The sequence below is a fragment of the Oncorhynchus mykiss genome, chromosome 4, assembly GCF_013265735.2.
Source record: "Oncorhynchus mykiss isolate Arlee chromosome 4, USDA_OmykA_1.1, whole genome shotgun sequence".
Classification (NCBI taxonomy): Eukaryota; Metazoa; Chordata; class Actinopteri; order Salmoniformes; family Salmonidae; genus Oncorhynchus; species Oncorhynchus mykiss.
The window spans coordinates 14,662,728-14,685,975 of NC_048568.1; the positions used below are offsets into that span (position 1 = coordinate 14,662,728).

The following is a 23,248-nucleotide window of genomic DNA, read 5'->3' on the forward strand; positions in this document are numbered from 1 at the left end:
TTATGCGTCGAACCACCCCGCCAGCACCCTGAATTCACTTTGGGGTTTCTGTTCAATCCCAGACGCGGAGTCCCCATCTCAGAGACTGCAGCACAGGAGAGGGGAACACACAGACACCCTGAGGAGAGTGCTACTGACCACACAGATGAAGGTCAGGACAAAACACAGAGAATTTAAGCTCCTGTTCATTTTAGGCCATTCACTCCAAAAAGCCTCTTTAAAAAAAAATATGTTTATATGTTGGCCTCTATACCTTAATGAGCTATGTATGGTTTCAGAATATTGATGAAGAGCATCAGACAAGTAAATAACCCAAGACACTTTACAGATTTAGCTTTGATCATTTGAATCCGTCGCGTTTACTTTGTCTGCCCGGATACACCGCCCCCCCCCCCCCCTTTAACGTGATGTGATTGTGCATTCCCCACTACCTCGGTCCCCAGAACCAGTTTGCTGCTTTGAACGTTGCAAAGAAAGACAACTCTCAGATCGAGGGCCCCAGCATCAGCAACTCGTACGGCTTCAAAGTCAGCATGCAGAACCTCCAGGACGCTAAAGCCCTGCACGAGGTGACACACACACACACACACACACACACACACACACACAGTAGTGGTACAGAAGGAATGTGACATGCTTTTCCTTTTCGTCTGTAGGTGCAGCACCTGACGTTGATGAGCATGGAGCTTCACGCTCGAACCCGGCGGGACCTGGAGCCCGACCCCGAGTTTGACCCCATATGTGCCTTATTCTACTGCTTCAGCTCTGACGCACCCCTACTGGACTCAGACAAGACGCAGCTGACTGGGGCCATCGTGGTGGACAAGGACTGTCAGGACAGTGGCCAAGGTGATGGGGTCACTCCCTCAGTCCCTCCCGCCATGCTGTGGATGGATGGACCACACTTGTCTGACCTGGCTTCAAATATTGCCATTGTGTACACGGTCATTGTGCTTGGATCTGAAAGAACAGTGTTTTGTGTGTGTGTGTGTGTGTGTCCCAGGTGTCAGAGGAACAGCACCCCTGCTGGTCAGATCTGGGGTCTCAGGACTGCAGGTCACCTACGCTGTGGATGAGAAGCGGCTGTTCCAGGAAGTTGTCACTATCATGAGGAGGTACCGTATTGGCTCCTGTGGTTTTGACCTTGATCCTTACATTGCGAAAAAAGGAGAACTGAAGCACACCAGTGGCTTTGTTGGACATCTGATCGGTTGTTAAATATTTCGCTGGGTGTTCATGTTCCCAAGACTGACAGCACGTGTGCAAATTCACTGTTTTTGATTTAAATGTATGTTATACATATTCATGTTTCCGTTTCTATGAAATCTTCTCTTTTCTGATTTGTTTAGGCCACTGTTAAACATGTGTCCTGTGGCTGTTAACATCTCTGTTCTGTCGTGGCAGGTTTGACCCAGACATGCTGGTAGGCTATGAAGTTCAGATGCGTTCCTGGGGCTACATCCTCCAGCGGGCAGCGGCACTCAACTTTGACCTTTGCCAGCAGCTCTCCAGGGTGCCAGGTAGGGTGGCACTCACCGTTGCCCTCTCTGCTGCCACTACACTGTGTTGAAATAGTATTGGCTCTCATACAGAAGCGTCCATCAGGTTTCCCCCTGACATTCTACATCCAGCCGTTCCCAGTCAAAGGAGAATGTGTCTAGATGTCGTCTGGCTGCTCCTCCGTCGGGTGTAGTGACGTCTGTCTGTCTGTCCTCAGGTGACGCCAAGGAGAACCGCTTCGCCGCGGAGAGGGATGAGTACGGAGCGGACACCATGACGGAGATACACATCATCGGCCGCATCGTCATCAACCTGTGGAGGATCATGAAGACCGAGGTATCTGTTGCCGCCGCAGACATCATCAATCACTTAGAATCGACGCTGCCAACCTTTCCACTGTATAAATTAGCTTGGTTCCCTTTTTTCAAAAAAGGAAAAAAAATCCAAATCAAAGGTGTGTAGCTGCAGATCATTTGGTTATGAATCTTCTCATGTTGGTTTCTGCGGTCATTTGTAGGAGTGTATTTCCTAGTTTTATTTTTTTTTATTTTTAAACAGGTAACGTTGAACAACTACAGTTTTGAGAATGTGGCCTTCCACGTCCTACACCAGCGCTTCCCCCTGTACAGCCCCCGCACCCTGTCAGACTGGTTCGACCACAACACGGACCTGCACAGGTGGGCACCGCACCGCACCCACCTACCTACCTTCTCTTTTTCACCGTGCTTACATCATAACCATCGTCACTCTGTTTGGTGATCAACTCGTCTATTGGTTTTGTGTAGCGATTCAAGTTGAAACTGAATCAAGACCATAAAACGGGGTTGTTCCCGTCTGCAGTATGACTCTGTGTTGTGTGCCTGCCAGGTGGAAGATGGTGGACCATTATGTGAGCCGGTTGGGCGGCACCATGCAACTTCTCCAGCAGCACGACATCATCGGCAGGACCAGCGAGCTGGCCAGGGTGTTCGGGATCCAGTTCTACCATGTGCTCACCAGGGGATCCCAGGTCAGGAACCCAGCGGAGCTCAGAAATGTTGGGCTATTGGCTGCGGTGTGGATTGGCACGCTGTGTTGATGTAATGTTTTGCTCTGCAGGCTCTGCGTTTTCTGGTGTTTCTCTCACTGTCTCGCGTTGTCTTTATGTGGTTTGACAACTGCCTTTCAACTATAAGAGGAGTTAAGAAAGCATATCGGGACAGTTTGAAGTCCAGGATGAGTTTCTGTCTGGCTCACTTCTACCGCCTCCTGCAGTAAACTAGAAGGTGTTTAGGAATTGGTGATGGTCAGAACAAGTACTACATACCACAAATTAAAGGCAAGATGATCGAGGGGAAACGAGGACACGTTTTGTCGAGACTGCGCTAAAACCGCATGGAGTACAAGTTGTCAGTGATCAGTCTGAGAAAGTCCACTCTGCCCTCTCTCCTCATCTCTCTCCTCTCCCTGCAGTACCGTGTGGAGTCCATGATGCTGCGCGTGGCCAAGCCCATGAACTATATCCCTGTGACGCCCAGCATACAGCAGAGAGCCCAGCAGAGGGTGCCGCAGTGCATCCCGCTGGTCATGGAGCCCGAGTCGCGCTTCTACAGCAACTCTATGGTGGTGCTGGACTTCCAGTCGCTCTACCCCTCCATCGTCATCGCCTACAACTACTGCTACTCTACCTGCCTGGGCCACGTGGAGAGCATGGGAACGTAAGGCATACATACATACACGCATATACACGCATACACACATGCATACACGCATACATGCATACATTCACCTTCTAGTTTTGGTGGAGTGAGATGTCAGTCAAGGTACAGAGACCGTTCACTGTGTCATGTTTCAGGCCCGATGAGTTTAAGTTTGGCTGCACCTCCCTGCGGGTCCCCCCTGAGCTCCTCTACCAGCTCCGCAATGACATCACCATCTCTCCCAACGGCATCGCTTTTGTCAAGGTACAACTCTTCTGATACGTTCACTTTTTCCTTATGAAAGGAAGGTGGGATTTGCTGAAATAAATGAAACTGTTATGGAACTATTGAGTTTAACTCTGTCTCTGTCTGTCCTGTCTGTCTGTCTGTCTGTGTCAATGTCTCTGTTCCCTGCTCAGCCCACGGTGAGGAAGGGGGTCCTGCCCAGTATGTTGGATGAGATCCTGAACACGCGGTTCATGGTGAAGCGCTCCATGAAGACTTACAAGCAGGACAAGGCCTTGATGAGGCTCCTGGACGCCAGGCAGCTGGGACTCAAGCTCATCGCCAACGTCACCTTCGGCTACACCGCCGCTCACTACTCTGGACGTATGCCCAGCGTAGAGGTGAGGGGTCACGCTAACATCTGGCACACTTACCCAAACCCCCCCCCCCCCCCGTCAGTAACCTTATCTCAGCCTTTTTCTCATACGTATCTCCATCTATTGTCTCTAAAGGTTGGAGATAGTATTGTCCACAAGGCCAGGGAAACCCTGGAGAGGGCCATCAAACTGGTCAACGACACCAAGAAGTGGGGAGCCCACGTTGTCTATGGTGACACAGACAGGTAGGGACAAGCCTAGAGAGTGGGAAGCGTGAGGTATTGGGCCCTCGGGTTTTCGGAGGCTTCCTCTCTTTTCTTAACCTCTGCTTGTGTCTCTTCCAGCATGTTTGTCCTGCTAAAGGGAGCGACTAAAGAGCAGGCCTTCAAGATCGGCAACGAGATCGCCGAGGCGGTGACTGCTACCAACCCGAAACCTGTCAAGCTGAAGTTTGAGAAGGTACAGTTCTGCTCAGTACAGTATGAGGTTGCTAGACTGGCTGTCTGCATTGAAGCCCACAGAATGTGTGTATGAGTGTGTGTGTGTGGTTTAATAGTTTTTAATTCCTCTCTCTGTGTGTGTGTGATCCCAGGTGTACCTCCCGTGCGTGCTCCAGACGAAAAAGCGCTACGTGGGCTACATGTACGAGAGCCTGGACCAGAAGGACCCCGTGTTCGACGCCAAGGGGATCGAAACTGTGCGCCGAGACGGATGCACTGCTGTTTCCAAGGTAACCGGGCAAAATTTGACCGATTTTTTTTTTACAGCCTTCATAATCCTGCCAGATTTCTACTAGCAGCCCGTGCTCAGATTAATACAAAGCGCACACATGGGAATCAGTCCTTGTCTGAACGTTCTATACTATCAGTCAGCCTGGTCGACGTGTAGAAATAGACTGGTGTCTGGTCCGTCCGTCCGTCTCCCTAGATTTTGGAACGTTCCATCAAGCTGCTGTTTGAGACGCGGGACATCAGCCTGGTGAAGCAGTTTGTGCAGCGTCAGTGTGTGAAGGTGCTGGAGGCCAAGGCCAGCATGCAGGACCTGACCTTCGCTAAGGAGTACAGGGGCAGCGGCTCCTACCGGCCGGGGGCCTGCGTCCCTGCTCTGGAGCTCACCAGGTACACCAACAACGCGCCGCCTGAGGGGAGTGTAGTCCTACTGTGTGTTTATGACACGACGCTGTTGACAGTGGCATCTTTGAGAAATCTTGAGTGTGGATATGGCAATATGGCAGTGCCTAAATGTCATTGCATGTCTAACTAGTGTGTTTCTGTGGAGTGGCTTGTTGAAGTGTGTGTGTGTGAGACCTTCCTCTCCTCTCGTCTGGCTGTGTGCCCTTTGTGAAGCCACTTACAGATTCCCCACAATGTCCATTGTCTGCCTGCACTACAACGGGCCTAGCTCAGTGTACTGTACCTGAGACAGTTGCCTAGCAACCCAGCCCATAATGGGTGGCAAAACCTGATTTCTGAGACATGGTTAAAGGGGAAAAATATTCTGTGTGATTCAGGAAATGTATTACAATTTATTATAGTGAGTAGTACTACTGCAGTACAAAAACAAGGAGCAAATGCATTATATTTTATTCAGATATTTGTGCGTTGGTTTAAAAAAAACGACAATTGTGATAAATTAATCAAATGAAATCTGAGTACTGTATGTATGTGTGGTCCTATACCACTGCACATATTTGGGGTGCTAGATTATAATGAAACAGCCAATCCAATGCTGTGTCCTGCCCCCCCCCCCCCCCCCCCACCTCCCCCAGGCGTATGATGGCTTATGACCGGCGCCTGGAGCCACGGGTGGGCGAGCGGGTGCCCTACGTGATCGTGTACGGGATGCCCGGCGTGCCCCTCATCCAGCTGGTGCGGCGGCCCCTGGAGGTGCTGCAGGACCCGGGCCTGCGCCTCAACGCCACCTACTACATCACCAAGCAGATCCTGCCCCCGCTGAGGCGCATCTTCCAGCTCATCGGTGTGGATGTGCTCAGCTGGTACCAGGAGCTCCCCAGGGTGAGGCTATGAAAGAGGGGTGGGGGGGGGGGGGGGGAGGTTGTCGGACCCTTAAAATGTGGCTCCCTCTGGTCTCCCAGCTCTTCTAGTTAGTTACTGGGATTCATCAAACCGATGATAGATCCATGCAGGAGAGAGTAGACGTTTGATGACACACACACCGACCACTGACGCAGCGGTGGTGTTTTGAAAGCCTTGTCCGGACTGTCGTGCAGACGGAGAACAAAAGAAAAAAAGGGCTACACGTCGGGAATCAAATGAGACAAATATCCAATCTCGTACCCAAGTCCTTGTTAGGCATGCCCTTTTTGAAATGCCAATGATTCCATCTAGTGGCGAGTTGTGTAAAGGACATGCAGATTTCATACTGTTGTCTCGTTAGCCTGCTTCAGACTGAAGGGCAAGGAGGCTCTTTTCAGACCCGTGTTTCTCAACTTCAGTCCTGCTGTGCCTCGTTTTTGTTGTAGCTCCGGACAAACTCGCCTGGTTCCACTTATCAACTAATCACCAAGACCTGGGTGAGTTGAATCAGGTGCGTTTCTCCAAAAACGTGTACCGTTGGAAGTACTGCAGAACTGGAGTTGAGCAACACTTGTCTAAAAGAGCCATGTCCCCTTGCCCTTCGGTCTGAAGCAGGCTAACGACAAACACGTGTGCGGTTGGGGGTACTGGAGGACTGGAGTTGGCGAACACTGTGTTCGAGCACGTGTCAAAACACATTCCGTGGAGGGCCGAGTGTCTGCGGGTTCTCTCTCCTCCCTGGTAATTGATTACTAATTAGTGACCTTCATTCGTCAAAGAACTCCCCTCATCTTGTTGTGTAGGTCTTAATTGAAAGGGAAAAAAACACAAAACCTGCAGACACTAAGCCCTCCATGAAATGAGTTTGACAAAAATAGTCTGACCTGTCAAATAGTGTCAAATAGTGAATTACAGTCTTTAAAAAAAAAAATACTTATTTATCACCACAAATCTATCCTAGTCCATGGTTCTAGACATGTCCTCTGTCTTCAGGTCCAGAAGGCGTCATGCTCCATGGTCGCCAGAGGGGAGGAAGTGGGGAGGAAGGGGACTATCTCCCAGTACTTCACCACGCTGCACTGTCCTGTGTGTGATGAGCTCACCCAGCTAGGGGTGTGTGCCAGCTGCCGTGCCGAGCCCCAACGCGTGGCCGTCACTCTCTACCAGGACATGCGCCTTTGGGAGAGCCAGCAGGACCAGCTGCTAAAGGTGAAAGGTCACGGTGGGGGGGAGCACACCATTGGCAAGCTACACTATATATACAAAAGTATGTGGACACCCCTGCTGACAGGTTTATAAAATCGAGCACACCGCCATGCAATCTCCATAGACAAACATTGGCAGTAGAATGGCCTCACTGAAGAGCTCAGTGACTTTCAACGTGGCACCATCATAGGATGTCACCTTTTCAACAAGTCAGTTCGGCACATTTCTGCGCTGCTAGAGCTGCTCCGGTCAAATGTACATGCTGCTGTTGTGTAGTGGAAACTTCTGGGAGCAACAACAGCTCAGTGGTAGGCCACACAAGCTCACAGAATGGGACTGGAGAGTGTTGTAGCGAGTAGCAATCGTCTGTCCTTAGTTGCAACACTCACTACCGAGTTCCAATCTGCCTCTGGAAGCAAATCCAGCACAAGAACTGTTCGAGAGCTTCATGAAATGGGTTTCCATGGTCGAGCCATCGCACACAAGCCTAAGATCACCATGCGCAATGCCAAGCGTCGGCTGAAGTGGTGTAAAGCTCGCTGCCATTGGACTCTAGAGCAGTGGAAATGCGTTCTCTGGAGTGATGAATCATGCTTCACCATCTGGCAGTCCAATGGACAATCTGGGTTTGGCGGATACCAGGAGAACACTACATGCCAGAATGCATAGTGACAACTGTAAAGTTTGGTGGAGGAGGAATAATGGTCTGGGTCTGTTTTTCTAGGCCCCTTATTTCCAGTGAAGGGAAATCTTAATGCTACAGTGGCATTCTAGACAATTCTGTGCTTCCAACTTTGTGGCAACAGTTTGAGGAAGGCCCTTTTCCTGTTTCAGCATGACAATGCCCCCTTGCACAAAGCTAGGTCCATACAAAAATGGTTTGTCGATCGGTGTAGAAGAACTCGACTGGCCTGCACAGAGCCCTGACCTCAACCCCATCGAACACCTTTGGGATGAATTTGAAAGCTGACTGCAGGCCAGGCCTGAATGCCCAACATCAGTGCCCTACCTCACTAAGGCTCTTGTGGCTGAATGGAAGCAAGTCCCCACAGCAATGTTCCAACATCTAGTGGAAAATCTTCCCAGAAGAGTGGAGGGAGGATGTTATAGCAGCAGGATGGGGGGTGCAATGAGATGTTCGACGAGCAAGTGTCCACATACTTTTGATCTTGTAGTGTACCACAAGCCGATGCTGAGTAGTCTCCAAGCACTGTCTGCATTTGAGTTTTAGAGAGTCAGAGTACAGTGAGATGGAAATCGAGCTAAGCTTAGAGTTGTATTTTTAGCCCTGTCATGTAATATTAGAGGGATAGTTCACTCCAACTGGTTGGTGAGGTTCTGTAGCTAGAGCAGAAGCTAGAAAGATTCATCAGTGTTTAAACTCCATTTAACCAACCAACCTGTTTTCCATTTGGTCCAGATCTGTCGGAACTGCAGCGGCAGTGCGGATCGGCAGGTTCCGTGTGTGTCTCTGGACTGTCCTGTGCTCTACAAGCTGTCCCGGGTCAACAGACAGCTCACCAAGGCCCCCTACCTCCGACAGCTCCTGGAGCAGTTCGGATTGTGAATGGCCCCGTGGCCCACAGCACAGCTACTCTGGTGCTAAACCAACGCTGTCTCATCCAGCCGTGTTTCCCTGTCTTTTCCTTTTTAAATGGTGCTTTGATTGAACCCCGTTGGGTTTTCATGTTGTCCCGTTGTTATTTGTTATACAAGTATTTCTGCTCTAAGTGCAGACTGGCTGGGTTTGGGCCTCCTGAAGGAGACGAGGGAGTGGTTTTCAAGGGCTCGTTCTCCCTCGCTCACTGTGTCTTCATTAGCTGCTATTGGTTGGTTGTGATTGAAGCTGATGTTTTTTTTTTTTTTTCTTCAGGATGGATGGAGATGGTCTCTTCTGTATCATAAAGATGGCATTAACTCTTGACCGAAAGAGGCCCCTACCGTTTTTTATTTTGTAGGCGCTGTAGCAATTTGTAAATGCAAGACTTAAAAAGTCTGAACAGTATTTCTAAGGAGCTCCTTACGACGCAAAGGTTGACTAAAGAAAACACTGTTTAACTACATTTCCCTTTTTATATCAAATACAATCTTTGGTAAATAGTTCTTGTAAAGTGCCCATTTGAATTATCTGTGCATCGGCATTAAAAAATGAAAACAAATCAACTTGTTTTTATGCATTCTGTTTGTGTGCCATTTTGTCTCTTTTTGCCTCAATTTGTATTTGTCAGTTATGAAAAAGCATATTATCATTATACCCTGAGGCACTAATGCCTATCAAAAGAGGATGGGGGAGTATTAATTTCAGTTTTTACTTCTGGGACTGTTGCAATACTGTATTTTGATAATTTATGGCAAGAGTATATATTATTTCCTTGTGCATATTTGTTTTGTACACATTTCTAATGCTTTCTCCATGTTAAAACAGCATATGCCATCTACCCATGTCAAGATGGATTATATTATTTCCCAAACAACTATACACAGGATCTGTGTATTTGTATAAATGTAAATGTACAACAAAAAATATGAAGGAAGTGTTTCTTGCTTTGTTTTTAATGGACATTGCTGTGGGTGGAGGTTGAAGATTGATATAATAAAACTCAATGTATTAAATTCTCTAGTCTTTGTGTTTTAGTATTTTTCATGGCTTTGATTTGTTTTAATAGAAAAATTCAAACGTGATCAACTTTAACAAAGATCACACATCTGAATGGAAAAACTACAGATTACTTGACAATTCATCACAGCACAAGACTTAAATAAAAAAATGTTTACAGAAAAGTGAGAGAAAAAAACATGCTGTGTTCATATGCTATCAGAAACTCGGAACCTCTGAGATAAAATGAATGTAACTTATTTGTGTAGTGGTTCCCACTGGGCATACACTGGTTGAATCATCATTTCCACATCATTTTAATTCAATTCTGTTGAACCAATATGGAATAGATATTGGCCGCCCCCAGGTGGTAAGGGTAGGTAATAACACATCCGCCACGCTGATCATCAACACATGTGCCCCTAAGGGGTGGGTGCTTAATCCGCTCCTGTACTCCCTGTTCACTCATGACTGCACGGCCAGGCACGACTCCAACACCATCATTAAGTTTGCCGATGACACAACAGTGGTAGGCCTGATCACCGACAACGACGAGACCGCCTATAGGGAGGTCAGAGACCTGGCCGTGTGGTGCCAGGACAACAACCTCTCCCTCAACGTGATCAAGACAAAGGAGAATTGTGGACTACAGGAAAAGGACGGAGCACACCCCTATTCTCATCAACGGGGCTGTAGTGGAGCAGATTGAGAGCTTCAAGTTCCTTGGCGTCCACATCACCAACAAACTAACATGGTCCAAGCACACCAAGACAGTCGTGAAGAGGTCACAACAAAACCTATTCCCCCTCAGGAGACTGAAAAGATTTGACATGGGTCCTCAAAAGGTTCTACAGCTGCACCATCGAGAGCATCACTGCCTGGTATGGCAAATGCTCGGCCTCTGACCGCAAGGCACTGCAGAGGTTGGGGCGTACGGCCCAGTTCATCACTGGGGCCAAGCTTCCTGCCATCCAGGACCTCTACACCAGGCGGTGTCAGAGGAAGGCCCTAAAAATTGTCAAAGACTCCAGCCACCCTAGTCCTAGACTGTTCTCTCTGCTTGCAAGCGGTACCGGCGCGCGAAGTCTAGGTCCAAGAGGCTTCTAAACAGCTTCTACCCTCAAGCCATAAGACTCCTGAACATCTAATTAAACTGCATTGTTGGTTAAGGGTTCATAAGTAAGCATTTCACTGTAAGGTCTTAACTTGTTGTATTCGGCGCATGTGACTAATAAAATTTGATTTGACATCTTGATTTTACATCTTTGCCCAGAGGCTTGATTCTGATACTTTCTAAGTGGGAAACTCGGGAACATCTTTCCACAACGAGTTAGCAATTCTAACATGTTTGAGTTGCCTAGTTTCCAACTAGCACGTGAATGTGACATATATTCAAACAAAGGTCTGACAAAAACAAATGATTCAAAATTCCTATCTTTAACAGCTGATAATTCAAATATTTACTAAATATAAATATGACAAAGAAAATGACATCTTTAGGATATCTAAAGGGAAAAAACGTTTAGTGTTGCACTACTGTGAAATCACTAATGTAACTGTTATAATTCATTACCAGCAACAGTGGCAAGGGGTCTTAATGTTTAAACAAATTCCATTTCCACCACAGCATACAGCTACAAATGATGTAGTAGACATAAGCTGTGTAGGAGTGGGGTAAATTATATTGCACTGTAAATCTGTAGTATCAAACATTTACATGTGTGTTAAACTAAACAGGTCAGATTACAGTCACGGACAATCAGACATCAACAAGTTTTACAGTAACGTCTTTAAAGCACTTGGAGTAATGGCGCATTTCCCAGACTAGAGCCCTTAGGCCGGTATTCATTCCGATCGCACTTCGTGAAAATGCACAATTTAAAGGTCATTTCGACATACGCAGCATTGACTGTAAATGTGGTCTCTGAACGCGAGGAAATTGCCTTTAAAAAAGGTACATTGCAGACAAAGCACGATCGGATGCAATCCTGGCTTTAGGATTGAATCCCGGCCTTACTGTTAATCCGATTGAATCGCGGGCTCCCAGGCAGAGTATCAGAGGTGGAACTGCATTAGAGCTGTCAAATCCACAAGTGGCTCCCGGCATTATACCTAAAGCGGATATTGCCATTGGCTGCACGTAGTCACATTAAGAGAAATCCCATGCATCTTGTTTACAAGTTGTTTAGTGGAATGTGAGATATTAATCTACACTTCGATTAGGCTGATAGAAATCCTAATTTTGTTTAATGATTTTACATTTGAGCGTCATTATTTCTATATAATCTACACTTTCTCGTTCTGGACTTCTAACATGAGTGGGACGAGTATGGCTTCGTGACAATGACCACGAGAGAAGCAGCTCCGATTTGACAGCTCTAATGCAGATACACAACCAAAACACCAGCTATGGGGTTGTCGGCAATCGCCGGTTAATGCTTGATCTGATTGAATCTAGCCCCTAGTCTCTCTTCTGCCGGTCCAGGGAACGCAGCAGTTTCCGTCTGGGTGAGTCTCCCTGGAGAGAGATAGAGTCTGAGAAAGAGGCCCCAACTGTTGGCTCTAGGGACTGGAAAGTAGCGGGGACAGATGTGGCAGTGGTGTCCCCTGATGTCCCAGCAACATCAGGTGGTGAAAGCCCTTTGTTAGGAGATGACAACGCTTTATTAGGAGATAAAGAGAGCGCTTTGCTAGGAGAAGAGAGCGCCGCTTTATTAGGAGAGATCATAAGGCTGGCGTCAGCCATCTCGATGACCTCGAAGTCGGCATCATTCCACTGGTCGGCCTCGTCATCCTGCTTCTGTTCCCGCTGCTGCTCCTGCTCCTCTTCCTCATCATTGGCGCCCGAGTCCAGCAAGGCTTGGCGGTACTCGCTGTCGTCAGGCTCCATGTGGCTCCTGGTGCGAGGTGTCCTACTGGGGCCGCTGGGGGACGAGGCCAGCCAGAACATGAAGGGGAAGAGGATGGAGGTGATGGTGGCGGTGCCCAGGGCCAGGTACATTAGCAAGGGCTGATCATGGATCCTTCCCAGTAGGAAGCCCACCAGGGCGGGCAACACCATCTCCCCCAGGGCCGCCCCCACCACGAACACCGCAGCAGAGCGCCCGGTCACCGTGGTGTACTGCTCCACCCAGGAGATCCCACTGGGGAAAGTGGTCGACATGGAGGCACCGTAGACACCAGTGCAGACCCACAGGGCCACCCTGTTGCTGTTGAAGAGTGTGAGGAACAGGGAGGACAGGGTGCAGCCCACCAGGCTCAGTAGAATCATGGTGCCTGGGTGCATGCAGGTCGCAAAGAAGATGGCCAGGCCCCGGCCGGCAGCGAACGTTCCCCAGAACAGGGAGTTGAGCCCTGCTGCCTGGGCCTCGTCCATATGAATGTAATCCTTAGCATAGGTGAAGATAAAGGAGCCGTACGCCACCTCGGCCCCCACGTACCAGAAGAAGAAGACAAAGAGCATTGCGATGAGTGCGTTGTGGTGCTTGGACACCAGGGGTTTCCCTGAGGGGGTCTGGGCCCTGCCACTAGAGGGGCTGTGGCGGGTGTAAAGGATGAAGAAGACGAGGGAGACGAACAGGATGAAACCACCGATCACAACATAGGCCCACATGGACTTGAGGGTACTGCTACTGTGGACGAAGCGAATAACCGTAGGAGAGGACACGATTTGGGGCACGTGGTCTGTGACAGATGGGGAGGTGGAGTTTGCCACCGGGGCGTCCATGCTGCTGTTTGTAGCCACGTCCAGGTCCGTTCCAAACAGCAGCTTGGCGATGATGGGCGAGGCGAAGGCCCCAGCAGCGAAGCTGAAGTGCAAGGCCTGCATGTGGGGGCCAGCCTGATCCCCCCACGTCTGCAAGATCAGGACATTACCGCCTACCAGAGAGGACAGTAAACAGCGTCAGAGACATTCACTGACTACCACTTCTTGTACTGTGCAGTAGATACGTATTTACTATCTTAAAGATAAAGACTGGGAGATTAACTGCACCTGTATCTAGAAAGCCCATGGAAACTCCAATACTGGACATCAGGGCAGTGAGGAGAAGGGCTGTCTTAGAGAAAGGGATGGCAAACATCCCAAACGCTGTGACCAGCATGGAGAGGCCTGTGGAGAAGATACAGTGTTAGGAGGAGTGGGGTGTATTCAACCAGCATGCACCATATAAAAGTCATGATCACCCACAAAAACAACCATTGGCATTCTTTGACAAGCAAAGGTGGTGCATTCACTGTGCATACTGTATACTAATATAATAATAACAACAACAACAAATGCATACTGTATACTAATATAATAATACTAATATTAATAATAATAAATGCCATTTAGCAGACGGTTTTATCCAAAGCGACTTACAATTATGCGTGTATACATATTTCGTTTGGGTGGCCTGGGCAGGAATCAAACGTATGATCCTGGCATAGCTAGCGCCATGCTCTATGAACTCATAGACAGGACCAGGACCACAATAATATCTTAGAGGTTAAATCGAATGTTATTCAGAGCCAATGGACACCATGTATTTGTATTTTAGTTAAGTCTAGGTATATTTTAGTCTGTTAGACATACCCAGCAGCAGATGGCTGTTCATGCAGTCAAAGAGAATCCCGGACAACACAGAGCCGCCTATATAGCCCATCGAGCGGCCTACGAAGATGTAGGAGATGTTGCTGATGTTCTGGTTGACGTTGATGGCAAGGTCTTGAAATGTGGGGCCTAAGACAGAGATGCTCATCCCCTGGAACACATACATAATAAACTAGTACACTGTACTACAGGCAAGTATAAGTAAGCGCATATCTCAGAGCTTTCTCCAAGTTCTTAGGCAAACAGTGGTAGCGTCTAGGGCCATCATCATATTCTAGGATACATTTTTGCATACAGTAATATTCTAAGGGTATTTTGAACTTTATTTGTGGCAGCCAATGGTAAATAATATAAAGTGTGACATTTTGGGTTTTTCTTTCCCTTCCAGGAAGGCGGCAGTTATTCGAAATTGTACCTTTGGACAGGTGCCAGAAAGTAAAAGCTTAATTAATGAACCCCTATAGGATTGGTGGGTTCCCCGCGGGACGGTTGAGCTAACGTAAGCTAATGCGATTAGCATGAGGTTGTAAGTAACAACAACAAAAGAAATCACAGAACATATCTGATGTTGGCAGAAAGCTTAAATTCTTGTTAATTTAACTGCACTGTCCAATTTACAGTAGCTATTACTGTGAAACATACCATGCTATTGTGTGAGGAGAATGCACAGTTATGAACTTGAAAATGTATTAATAAACCAATTAGGCACATTTGGGAAGTCTTGATACAACATTTTGAACAGAAGTGCAATGGTTCATTGGATCAGTCTAAAACGTTGCACATACACTGCTGCCATCTAGTGGCCAAAATCTAAATTGCGCCTGGGCTGGAATAATACATTATGGCCTTTCTCTTCCATTTCAAAGATGTTACAAAAAAAATACAAAAATGTATTTGTATTATCTTTTACCAGATCTAATGTGTTATATTCTCCTACATTCATTTCACATTTTCACAAACTTCAATGTGTTTCCTTTCAAATGGTATCAAGAATATGCATATTCTTGCTTCAGGTCCTGAGCTACAGGCAGTTAGATTTGGGTATGTCATTTTAGGCGAAAATTTGAAGGGAAAAAGGGGCGGAACCTTTTAAACCTGTTCTTAAGTTGAAGAGCTAGTTTTACAGCCATGAAATGCAAATCCGGCTCATTCAGAATATATCCCTAACAAACGCTCATTTTACCTGAGAATAAGAAAGTAACCATTGTCTTAAATGCCACTAAAACAACCACAATCACATAACTAATGAACTAATGAAGGAATCTTGGAAATGCTAGATATTATCGAATGGGAATAGGAATAGTTACTGACCATGTGAGACTCATGTAAAATTAGATGAAGCTTTAAAACACGTACAGAAAACCTGTATTTTAGTTTTAGTGAAGATATGGTGATAGAGAAACAACCAGAACAATAATGTCCATGTATAACAAACTATGCAATAAAACCAGAGACCCTATTCATTTATCAGATATAAAAGGTACATATGATGACAGAATGGTTCCAATTCAGTCCCTTGGGCTGGCCTACTAGCCTAATAAAAAGCATTCATCATTACCAGGCCGAGGAATGACGCACAGAGCGCTAAGGTGATCATCCAGCTGCTGCAGCCTCCAGAATCGCTGGCCCTGCCACCTCCATCGATGATTTCAACCTCATCATCGAACTCTGAATTCGAACTTCTCTTCCTCCCTTTCATTACACTCTTCAGCCCTCGTCTCGTGTCTTTCCTCTTGTCAAACAGAGTATCTTCCTCTTGGTCATCGTTATCATCATCATCCTCCTCCATTCTAGCGAAACGAACATGCTTCTTTTTAGCAACAGGATCTCTAGCGGTCGAGGCAGACATGGTCGAGCTGTCAAATGATGGCTAACGTCTTTGTTTGAGTCCTGCTGGTTGGCAATATTGACAAGTTTGGGCCAGCGCAGTTGGTAAACAAACTACGCGAACTGACCGGGTGCGCCTTCAGTGAACGACACGCTCTGAAATCCTACTCTGTTATAGAGATAAATAGTAATGGCGTCTTTTTGTATGCACCAACTCCGCCATGGTTCGTTGTACAAAATGAATGGAGTTTTTGTAGGGTTTTTGGATAAGTGCCGAAAATAAGGTACGTGGTAAACACAGGCTTAGGATATATTATTCGTTTTGTTCAGCTAACGTCACTTTTTTGTGCATTCTTAAGCGTTTATGAAGAAGAAAAAAAGCACATCAAAATCTTCAGAACTTTTAAAGGTCATATTAACTGACTGGTATTATATCATAGAACAAAACGTATAGGATCTCCTAAACCTGTGCTAACCTCAGACTTTATTTTCCGCTTTACCCCAAAACCATATTTTTCCCTCATTCATTTTCCCCATGTGAATGGCTGAACGAGCCAGAGGTAACGAACGGATTTCCGTTTTTTAGGACTACAAGTTGGCGAGGTCGATATACCCCTTCGGTTCATTCTGTCATCCGGGGGAATGGTGGCTGCGGGTAATATGCCGCGTTCAGATGCTAGCCAGAACTAGGAAACTCGTTAATTTCTGACTTGGTAACTGGTTGTAGTTATACGAGTTTCCTAGTTTTTTGGCTAGTAATGTGAACGCGGAAAAAGCCTAATACCACAGTGAGACAGATATCTCACCGGATGTATAAATGTGAAGCATCCGCTTAGCGTTTCCACTCATTACCAAATGTGGTAGTGAGAGGAAGCCCACTGACCGGCAGTAGGAGAAGATGGAACGAGATGGATTTTGGCTGACATTCTGCACATTTTCTCATAGATGAAACATTTGATCTCAATACAGTTTTATGTTCCTAAAACTACAATATGTTATGAACAGAGTGAACAAAGTTTTGTAGACTTTGCAATTTAAAAAAAAATCGCGTTGTTTAGGAGTGCAATAATGAATAGAGCACACGCGCACTTCAGAGGAGGCGTTCCCTAACGGAAATATGCAGATATCTGCTAGAACGCACCAATAGGATCTCGCTAGCTCGTGCTTGGCTCTGCCCACCTAGCTGGTTCTGTCAACTATGACTAATTTGTTCCCATTGGAAACGGCAGTCTGTTGTCTATCTTGGTTCAGTTATACCAATCTTTGCTTCTACGATGTGGTTCCATGGATGATTGGCTCAGCTGACGCGTCAGCGTATAGGAAGTAGTAGTCGTATGATTGAAATTGTCGTCGGAAACAAGGACCTCTAGAGGTCATAATAGAAATGACGTTTTCCTTACGAATAGTTTTGCTTTACATGCAAGAAAAGGTAATTATACTTGTAAGAATGTCTACATTTACTGAAAATGTCTTCACATCTTCTGAAGATTGCCCTTCTATACAAATTGTATTTGTCACATGTGCAGAATACAACAGGTGTACTGTGAAATGCTTACTTACAAAGCACTTAACCAAACAATGCAGTTAAGAAAAGAGTTAAGAAAACATTTACTAAATAAACTAAAGGAAAAATACATGTATACAAGTAACACAAAATAACAATAACGAGGCAATATACATGGGGTACAGAGTCCGTGGCTGAGGTAATTTGTACATGTAGGTAGGTGTAAAGTGACTATACATAGATAATAAACAGCAAGTAGCAGCAGTATAAAAACAAAAGGCGCGGGTGGCCATTTCATTAATTGTTCAGCAGTCTTATGGCTTAGGGGTAGAAGCTGTTAAGGAGCCTTTTGGGACCTAGACTTGGCGCTCATGTACCGACTGCTTGTCGTGCGGTAGCAGAGAGAACAGTCCATGACTTAGGTGACTGGAGTCTTTGACCATTTTTTGTGCCTTCCTCTGACACCTCCTAATATATAGGTCCCGGATGGCAGGAAGCTTGGCCCCAGTGATGTACTGGGCCGTACGCACTTCCCTCTTTAGCGCCTTAGGGTCGGATGCCGAGCAGTTGCCATACCAGGCGGTGATGCAACCAGTCAGAATGCTCTCGATGGTGCAGCTGTATAACTTATTGAGAATCTGGGAACTCATGCCAAATCTTTTCAGTCTCCGGAGGTGGAAAAGGTGTTGTCGTGCCTTCTTCACAACTGTCTTGGTGTGTTTGGACCATAATAGTTTGTTGGTGATGTGGACACCAAGGAACTTGAAACTCTCAACCCACTCTACTACAGCCCCGTCGATGTGAAACAGGGGCGTGTTTGGCCCTCCTTTTCTTGTAGTCCACGATCAGCTCCTTTGTCTTGCTCACGTTGAGAGGTTGGGGTCCTGGCACCACACTGCCAGGTCTCTGACCTCCTCCCTATAGCCTGCCTCATCGTTGTCGGTGATCAGGCCTTCCACCGTTGTGTCGTCAGCAAACTTAATGGTGTTGGAGTCGTGCTTGGCCACGCAGATTGGCCATCTATACTTGCTGGCTTGCTTTGGCAAGAGTTTCACTTCTCTGTATGACAGACGTGTGAGAAACATGTGTTAAGAGGAAGGATGGTCCAGTATTGACATTGGATTACAGCAAACACTTTGTTTTTCCAGTGTGTGTACATGCATAAAGTAGCTTAAATAAACCAGGCCCTATAGGTTGACAGAGACATTGTCAGGCTCAAATTAGGAGGTATAAGTTTCCCATGATGCAACTGGAGAGTGATGATGAATGATGAGAAACTCAAGAAAAAAGAAAAAACTTTAACATATCCTTACTTCGTTAAAAATGTACTTTAATTTCAGTTGTACATAGTACCATGACATATTACATATCATACAATCAAAATAAAACATTAAATAATGCAATAAAATTATGAAGGCAATTAGAAAAGCAATAAAATGATGAAATAACTACATAAAGCAAAGAGATTTTAATGATCAGCAATATAAAATGTGTATTTGAAAGACATTTATATATACTGTAAAGAAATAAACTATCTGTGAACAACAAAATGAGAGAAGAACAATGCACATAACATGGGGTGAAAGTGAAAGCCGCAAAGTTGATATTTTTTGTGACATTACAGTGTGGTAGAACTCTAGTTGCATTAGGCATAGATATACACTCGGAATTACACCTGTGAAAAGCAAAAGAGTTTGAATAAAATCTATATATAACCTGCATATGTAACTAGAAACATGTTCATTGAATCATTTCAAACAATATGCTGTTGAATTTGGACTTTAGCCACTAAACAAAAAATATAACATGCATAAACTAAATCTTTAAATTCTCTTCATAGGATCTAAAATACTGGGACATTCCCAAAAGGTGACAAACTTCTTTGGATGCCAAGGAATTAATTCAGTACGAGATAATGTAATGAATAATTACTAAGATGTGTATGGCAAAGAGGTATCTCAGTAAAACCTCCAGGGTACAATTTCAGGAATTTCTATTACTTGAGAAATTACCTGAGGCTTTCATCGGTGAATTGTGCAACTGCGTATGTCTAGGATGTAAAGTAAGAATAATAATATAGCAATTATAACTAAAAGATTAACTTAAAAATAAACAAGACTTGATAAAACAAATATATAAATTGGACATTTCCCTAGTAGAAATGTATGCTCTGGTTAGAAAAACAAAACCAAAAAATGTATCCGAAACATTCCTTGTGACATGGGTATTATCTAATTCTCACATCGATAGAACAAATAATAATACATCTAAACTGGAAATTCAAAGCATAAAAAAACCCCAGATCATTCCCAAAGCAAGATTTAAGTTCAAGATAGCAACTTTTTCTTCTCAGAATTAATCATTTATTTGCATTTCCCTGGTCACAAAATTCCACCGAAGTACTGTACTTCTCAAACACTTTTCTGTGGTACAGATAGGCAGCAATCCCGTTCAGAGCAAACAGTGATGGCTAGGAAGCTGGAAGACTCTTTTACAGAGTCTCTCCTAATGTTTGGATATCGACTGTATAAAGACACACAGTGGAAGGGAAATATTGCCCAAACAACACGTGATGGTCATGTTTTGTAATGGTTTGAACTGAAAGCCTCTTTCTGTCCTGCAAATACTGTGTAGGACAAAATACTAGAAATTTGCATGACATCCGAGGTAGATTGTGTCACAAGTCTTGCCTTGGTGAAACCAATGACCTACAGAGCTGGATAGTTTGGATTTTGATAAGTTATGACTTTTCTGCGTGCTTAGTGGTCAAGGGATTGTCGAGTCAAAATCCTACGCTGTAAAAGTTGTGGGTCTTCAAGTTCTCCAAGAGCAATCTTTATAATTATCAATGATTGTTGAAATTCAGGAGGGTGATTTGAAACATAACATGTTTGAAAGGCCTAATAAACTATCCCGAGGGTGGTGCTTTGGCAAATAGTATTGACCATAGACAATCAGCCATTTTCTTTACATTTCAAGGGCACACCCAAAATAATCAATACAAAAGGTTGTTTTGGTCTTCAAAACATCAAATAATGAGAAAAGAAAGCACCAATTAATTATGGCATGACATCAGCCGCTAAACAAATTCTAGAAAAAAATAAATACAAATATGAAAAATATCATTAAAACAAATATATTTCTCCTAACAAAAGGCTAATGAACTGAGCACATAGTCAATGGTTAACTTGACTAATGGTCACATTTGTCAATGATTACATATCAAATTACATTTGAAATATGGTGGACAGAGTGAGCCTACTACAATTAGAAGATATGAAAGTATAACATTGGTTTACTAGCCTATATGTGCTGGACAAAATACTGCCATCAACAATAGAAAATCTATTCATAATTCATTCATCTCTGTTTCATGTCAATTACTCATTATAATCAACACTGACGTTCATCCTTTACTCACGTTGCATAGTCAGACAAGCAGACGTTCCGTTTGAGAATCCTGTTCTGAGCTGCTATAAACTAATGATTACAAAATGACAATGGTGGTTCTGGTTCAAAAACACTGAAAAGGATTCTCAGGCACTGTGTACGGCGCATTCAAGTTACACTGTATCAGAGATACTAACGACTGAACACAGCCTCAGGTAAAGTCAGGCTTATTTCAGGTCCAGAGTACTGCAGCCTTGAGATGACGTTTCATATTTCATGGGTGGGACGCTGTAATTGTGCTTCAAGCTGCTCCCTTGAGGTGCTCAAGCACCTTCAAGGTGACCTTGAAAACTAAGACAATAGTAAGCCCTACAACCACTAGGAACTAACTACCTCCCCACCCATTATCTCATAAAGCACTTCTTTGAAGTGATATTGTATGGTCAGGTTATACCTCATTACTCACAAATTCACAATCTTGGCATGTTTTAAGAGAGTATCAATCCCCCACAGATCACTCTGTGCTATAAACAGAAAAGGATTGACTTTTAAAAAGCAGCTGTTTTCCCCCCCAGTTAAATTCTACTTAGCAGTAGATTCTTTGTTATACTGTTGTCAAGACAAGCAACATCTGTGTCCCAAACACACTTTACTTACCTATACTACTTATGGGATAATTTGATTATTTTAGATATATTACTGTTTCTTTTACCATATATGGTTAATTATATGTCCCTAGCATTTATTGGAAATATATATTTTTCAACAAACCCAATAAATCTAGTTTGTTTTTCTTTTCAAAATTCTGCAAAGCCTAAAAACTATATTCAAGCTTGTATTGAACATTTCTCGGCAATGACGAGAATGATCCTCAATGCCTTAAAAATAAAAAATAAAAAATGCACATTGAAAACGAGGGAATTTCCTAGCGAGGCTGGCCACTGCTTATTCTCATGTAAATCAGTAGTTGCAGACTTCAAAGAGCACCCAAGTAAAGCATGCGTTCCCTTGTAAGAAATATTAAAATAAGTGAGATTCTCATTTTCCATTTTAACCTTCAAGTTAATTCAACAGCTGCAAGATTGGAAAACAATCAGATGCATAGCTCTTCAAGATCACCTTCATGTTCAATTGTGTTTGTTGAGTATCTATGTGTATAACTGATATGTAGTATTACTTCAGCATTTGCCCCACATTCTCCTGCAAAAGCAGCCATTAAAATATTGTTTACACATACACGGGTCAATACACATTTCATCTATACTTCTTTCATAAAAAAATACGACAAATCAGCAGTTCCAAGTTCCTGCGAGTGAATATGAATATGTCAAGGTGCACCTTTGTTTTGAGTGTGTTTTGGGAGACTTAGATGACAGATTCGGGGGTTGCGGTCTTCACTGCTAGTGCATCTCCCTGACCCCCACTGTTCCTCTTGAACTCCAGCATCTGCTCCTGGGTGCCATCTTTGGCTGCCTCCTCCTGCTCTCTCCTGATACGTCTAGCCTCCACCCAGGGGATCAGACACAGCATGGCCCCACCGACGATAGGCGGGATACCAGCCAAATAGAAGGCCACGTCATAACTCCCCAGCCTGTCCCTCAGGAACCCTAGAGAGAGAGACAGACACATAAATATCTGGGACTCGTTCATTATCATTTCATGTCCTAAAGACAAGGAACAAACCCCACAGGTCAGCAATAGCATGCCCCAGTCCTGAGTCCATAACCCCATAACTTCAAACCACAGTGAACACCTTTATTTGGTCCTTTCAGATATAAAACAAAAAGGTAGGCTTATCTGAGCTGGGACAGAGTGATACCAAGTACCCACTGGGCAGAGACGTCAGTTCAACGTCTAGTTTTGATTTACATTTGGTTGAGTTGTCAACTAATGGGAATTCACAGTGAAATTTAAATAAATCATGTTATTAGATTTAGGTAAAAATGTGCCCTTATGTTGATGACTTTTTGCAAATCCAATCAGTTTTCCACAAGGATTCAACATATATCGTTTTGGTTGAAATTACATGAAAACGACATTGATTCAACCAGCTTTTTCCCAGTGGTAGTGGGTTAGTGTATACCCACTATTTTAATACAAAGAGCTGATTATTACTGGCTAGTGAAGACAGAGTGGATTGGGGTCAGGGCTATTTAGGCCCCTCTGTCTGACCCCCCCTTGTGGATTGTGGTTTCCTTCCCTTAACATCACTAGGTTGCATGACTTCCTGCATTACCTGCTTCTACCACCCTGTGTCCCTCTCTTCCTGGAATGCTAGTCTATTTCAGAGAAAAAAAACTATGCCTTTTTTTGT

General features: G+C 44.8%; 3 protein-coding genes across 3 annotated transcripts in view; 1 reads left to right on the forward strand and 2 right to left on the reverse strand.

Annotated features, from left to right (window-relative positions):
* The window catches only part of rev3l (REV3 like, DNA directed polymerase zeta catalytic subunit), a 49,950-nt gene extending 40,314 nt beyond the window's left edge, over positions 1 to 9,636 (forward strand). Inside the window, exons 15-32 of the mRNA XM_036975690.1 lie at positions 63 to 151; positions 444 to 569; positions 657 to 849; positions 1,004 to 1,115; positions 1,405 to 1,520; positions 1,718 to 1,836; positions 2,059 to 2,177; positions 2,368 to 2,509; positions 2,953 to 3,197; positions 3,335 to 3,443; positions 3,599 to 3,805; positions 3,917 to 4,026; positions 4,126 to 4,240; positions 4,374 to 4,511; positions 4,709 to 4,899; positions 5,550 to 5,796; positions 6,811 to 7,026; positions 8,444 to 9,636. Of these exons, the coding sequence (XP_036831585.1) occupies positions 63 to 151; positions 444 to 569; positions 657 to 849; positions 1,004 to 1,115; positions 1,405 to 1,520; positions 1,718 to 1,836; positions 2,059 to 2,177; positions 2,368 to 2,509; positions 2,953 to 3,197; positions 3,335 to 3,443; positions 3,599 to 3,805; positions 3,917 to 4,026; positions 4,126 to 4,240; positions 4,374 to 4,511; positions 4,709 to 4,899; positions 5,550 to 5,796; positions 6,811 to 7,026; positions 8,444 to 8,590 (2,741 nt within the window). The 3' untranslated portion in view covers positions 8,591 to 9,636. The remainder of the gene's footprint in view (positions 1 to 62; positions 152 to 443; positions 570 to 656; positions 850 to 1,003; positions 1,116 to 1,404; positions 1,521 to 1,717; positions 1,837 to 2,058; positions 2,178 to 2,367; positions 2,510 to 2,952; positions 3,198 to 3,334; positions 3,444 to 3,598; positions 3,806 to 3,916; positions 4,027 to 4,125; positions 4,241 to 4,373; positions 4,512 to 4,708; positions 4,900 to 5,549; positions 5,797 to 6,810; positions 7,027 to 8,443) is intronic.
* A 917-nt stretch (positions 9,637 to 10,553) lies between these two features.
* On the reverse strand, positions 10,554 to 16,803 carry mfsd4b (major facilitator superfamily domain containing 4B). The gene is made up of 4 exons (XM_021600282.2): positions 15,772 to 16,803; positions 14,196 to 14,364; positions 13,614 to 13,730; positions 10,554 to 13,498 (listed from the first exon to the last, which is right to left on the reverse strand). The coding sequence occupies exons 1-4, from the start codon at positions 16,060 to 16,062 to the stop codon at positions 12,081 to 12,083; spliced, it is 1,995 nt and encodes a 664-aa protein (XP_021455957.1). The 5' UTR covers positions 16,063 to 16,803; the 3' UTR covers positions 10,554 to 12,080.
* A 2,054-nt stretch (positions 16,804 to 18,857) lies between these two features.
* Positions 18,858 to 23,248, reverse strand: part of slc16a10 (solute carrier family 16 member 10) — a 54,132-nt gene continuing 49,741 nt past the window's right edge. Inside the window, exon 6 of the mRNA XM_021600284.2 lies at positions 18,858 to 22,541. Within this exon, the coding sequence (XP_021455959.2) occupies positions 22,300 to 22,541 (242 nt within the window). The 3' untranslated portion in view covers positions 18,858 to 22,299. The remainder of the gene's footprint in view (positions 22,542 to 23,248) is intronic.

Coding starts and splice junctions, on each gene's coding strand:
- mfsd4b (XM_021600282.2), bottom strand. CDS start 16,062: ATGTCTGCCTCGACCGCTAGAGATCCTGTTGCTAAAAAGAAGCATGTT. Junction 14,365..15,771: donor GTGCGTCATTCCTCGGCCTG/GTAATGATGAAT, acceptor TATGTGTTCCAG/GGGATGAGCATCTCTGTCTT. Junction 13,499..13,613: donor CATGGGCTTTCTAGATACAG/GTGCAGTTAATC, acceptor CCTCTCTGGTAG/GCGGTAATGTCCTGATCTTG.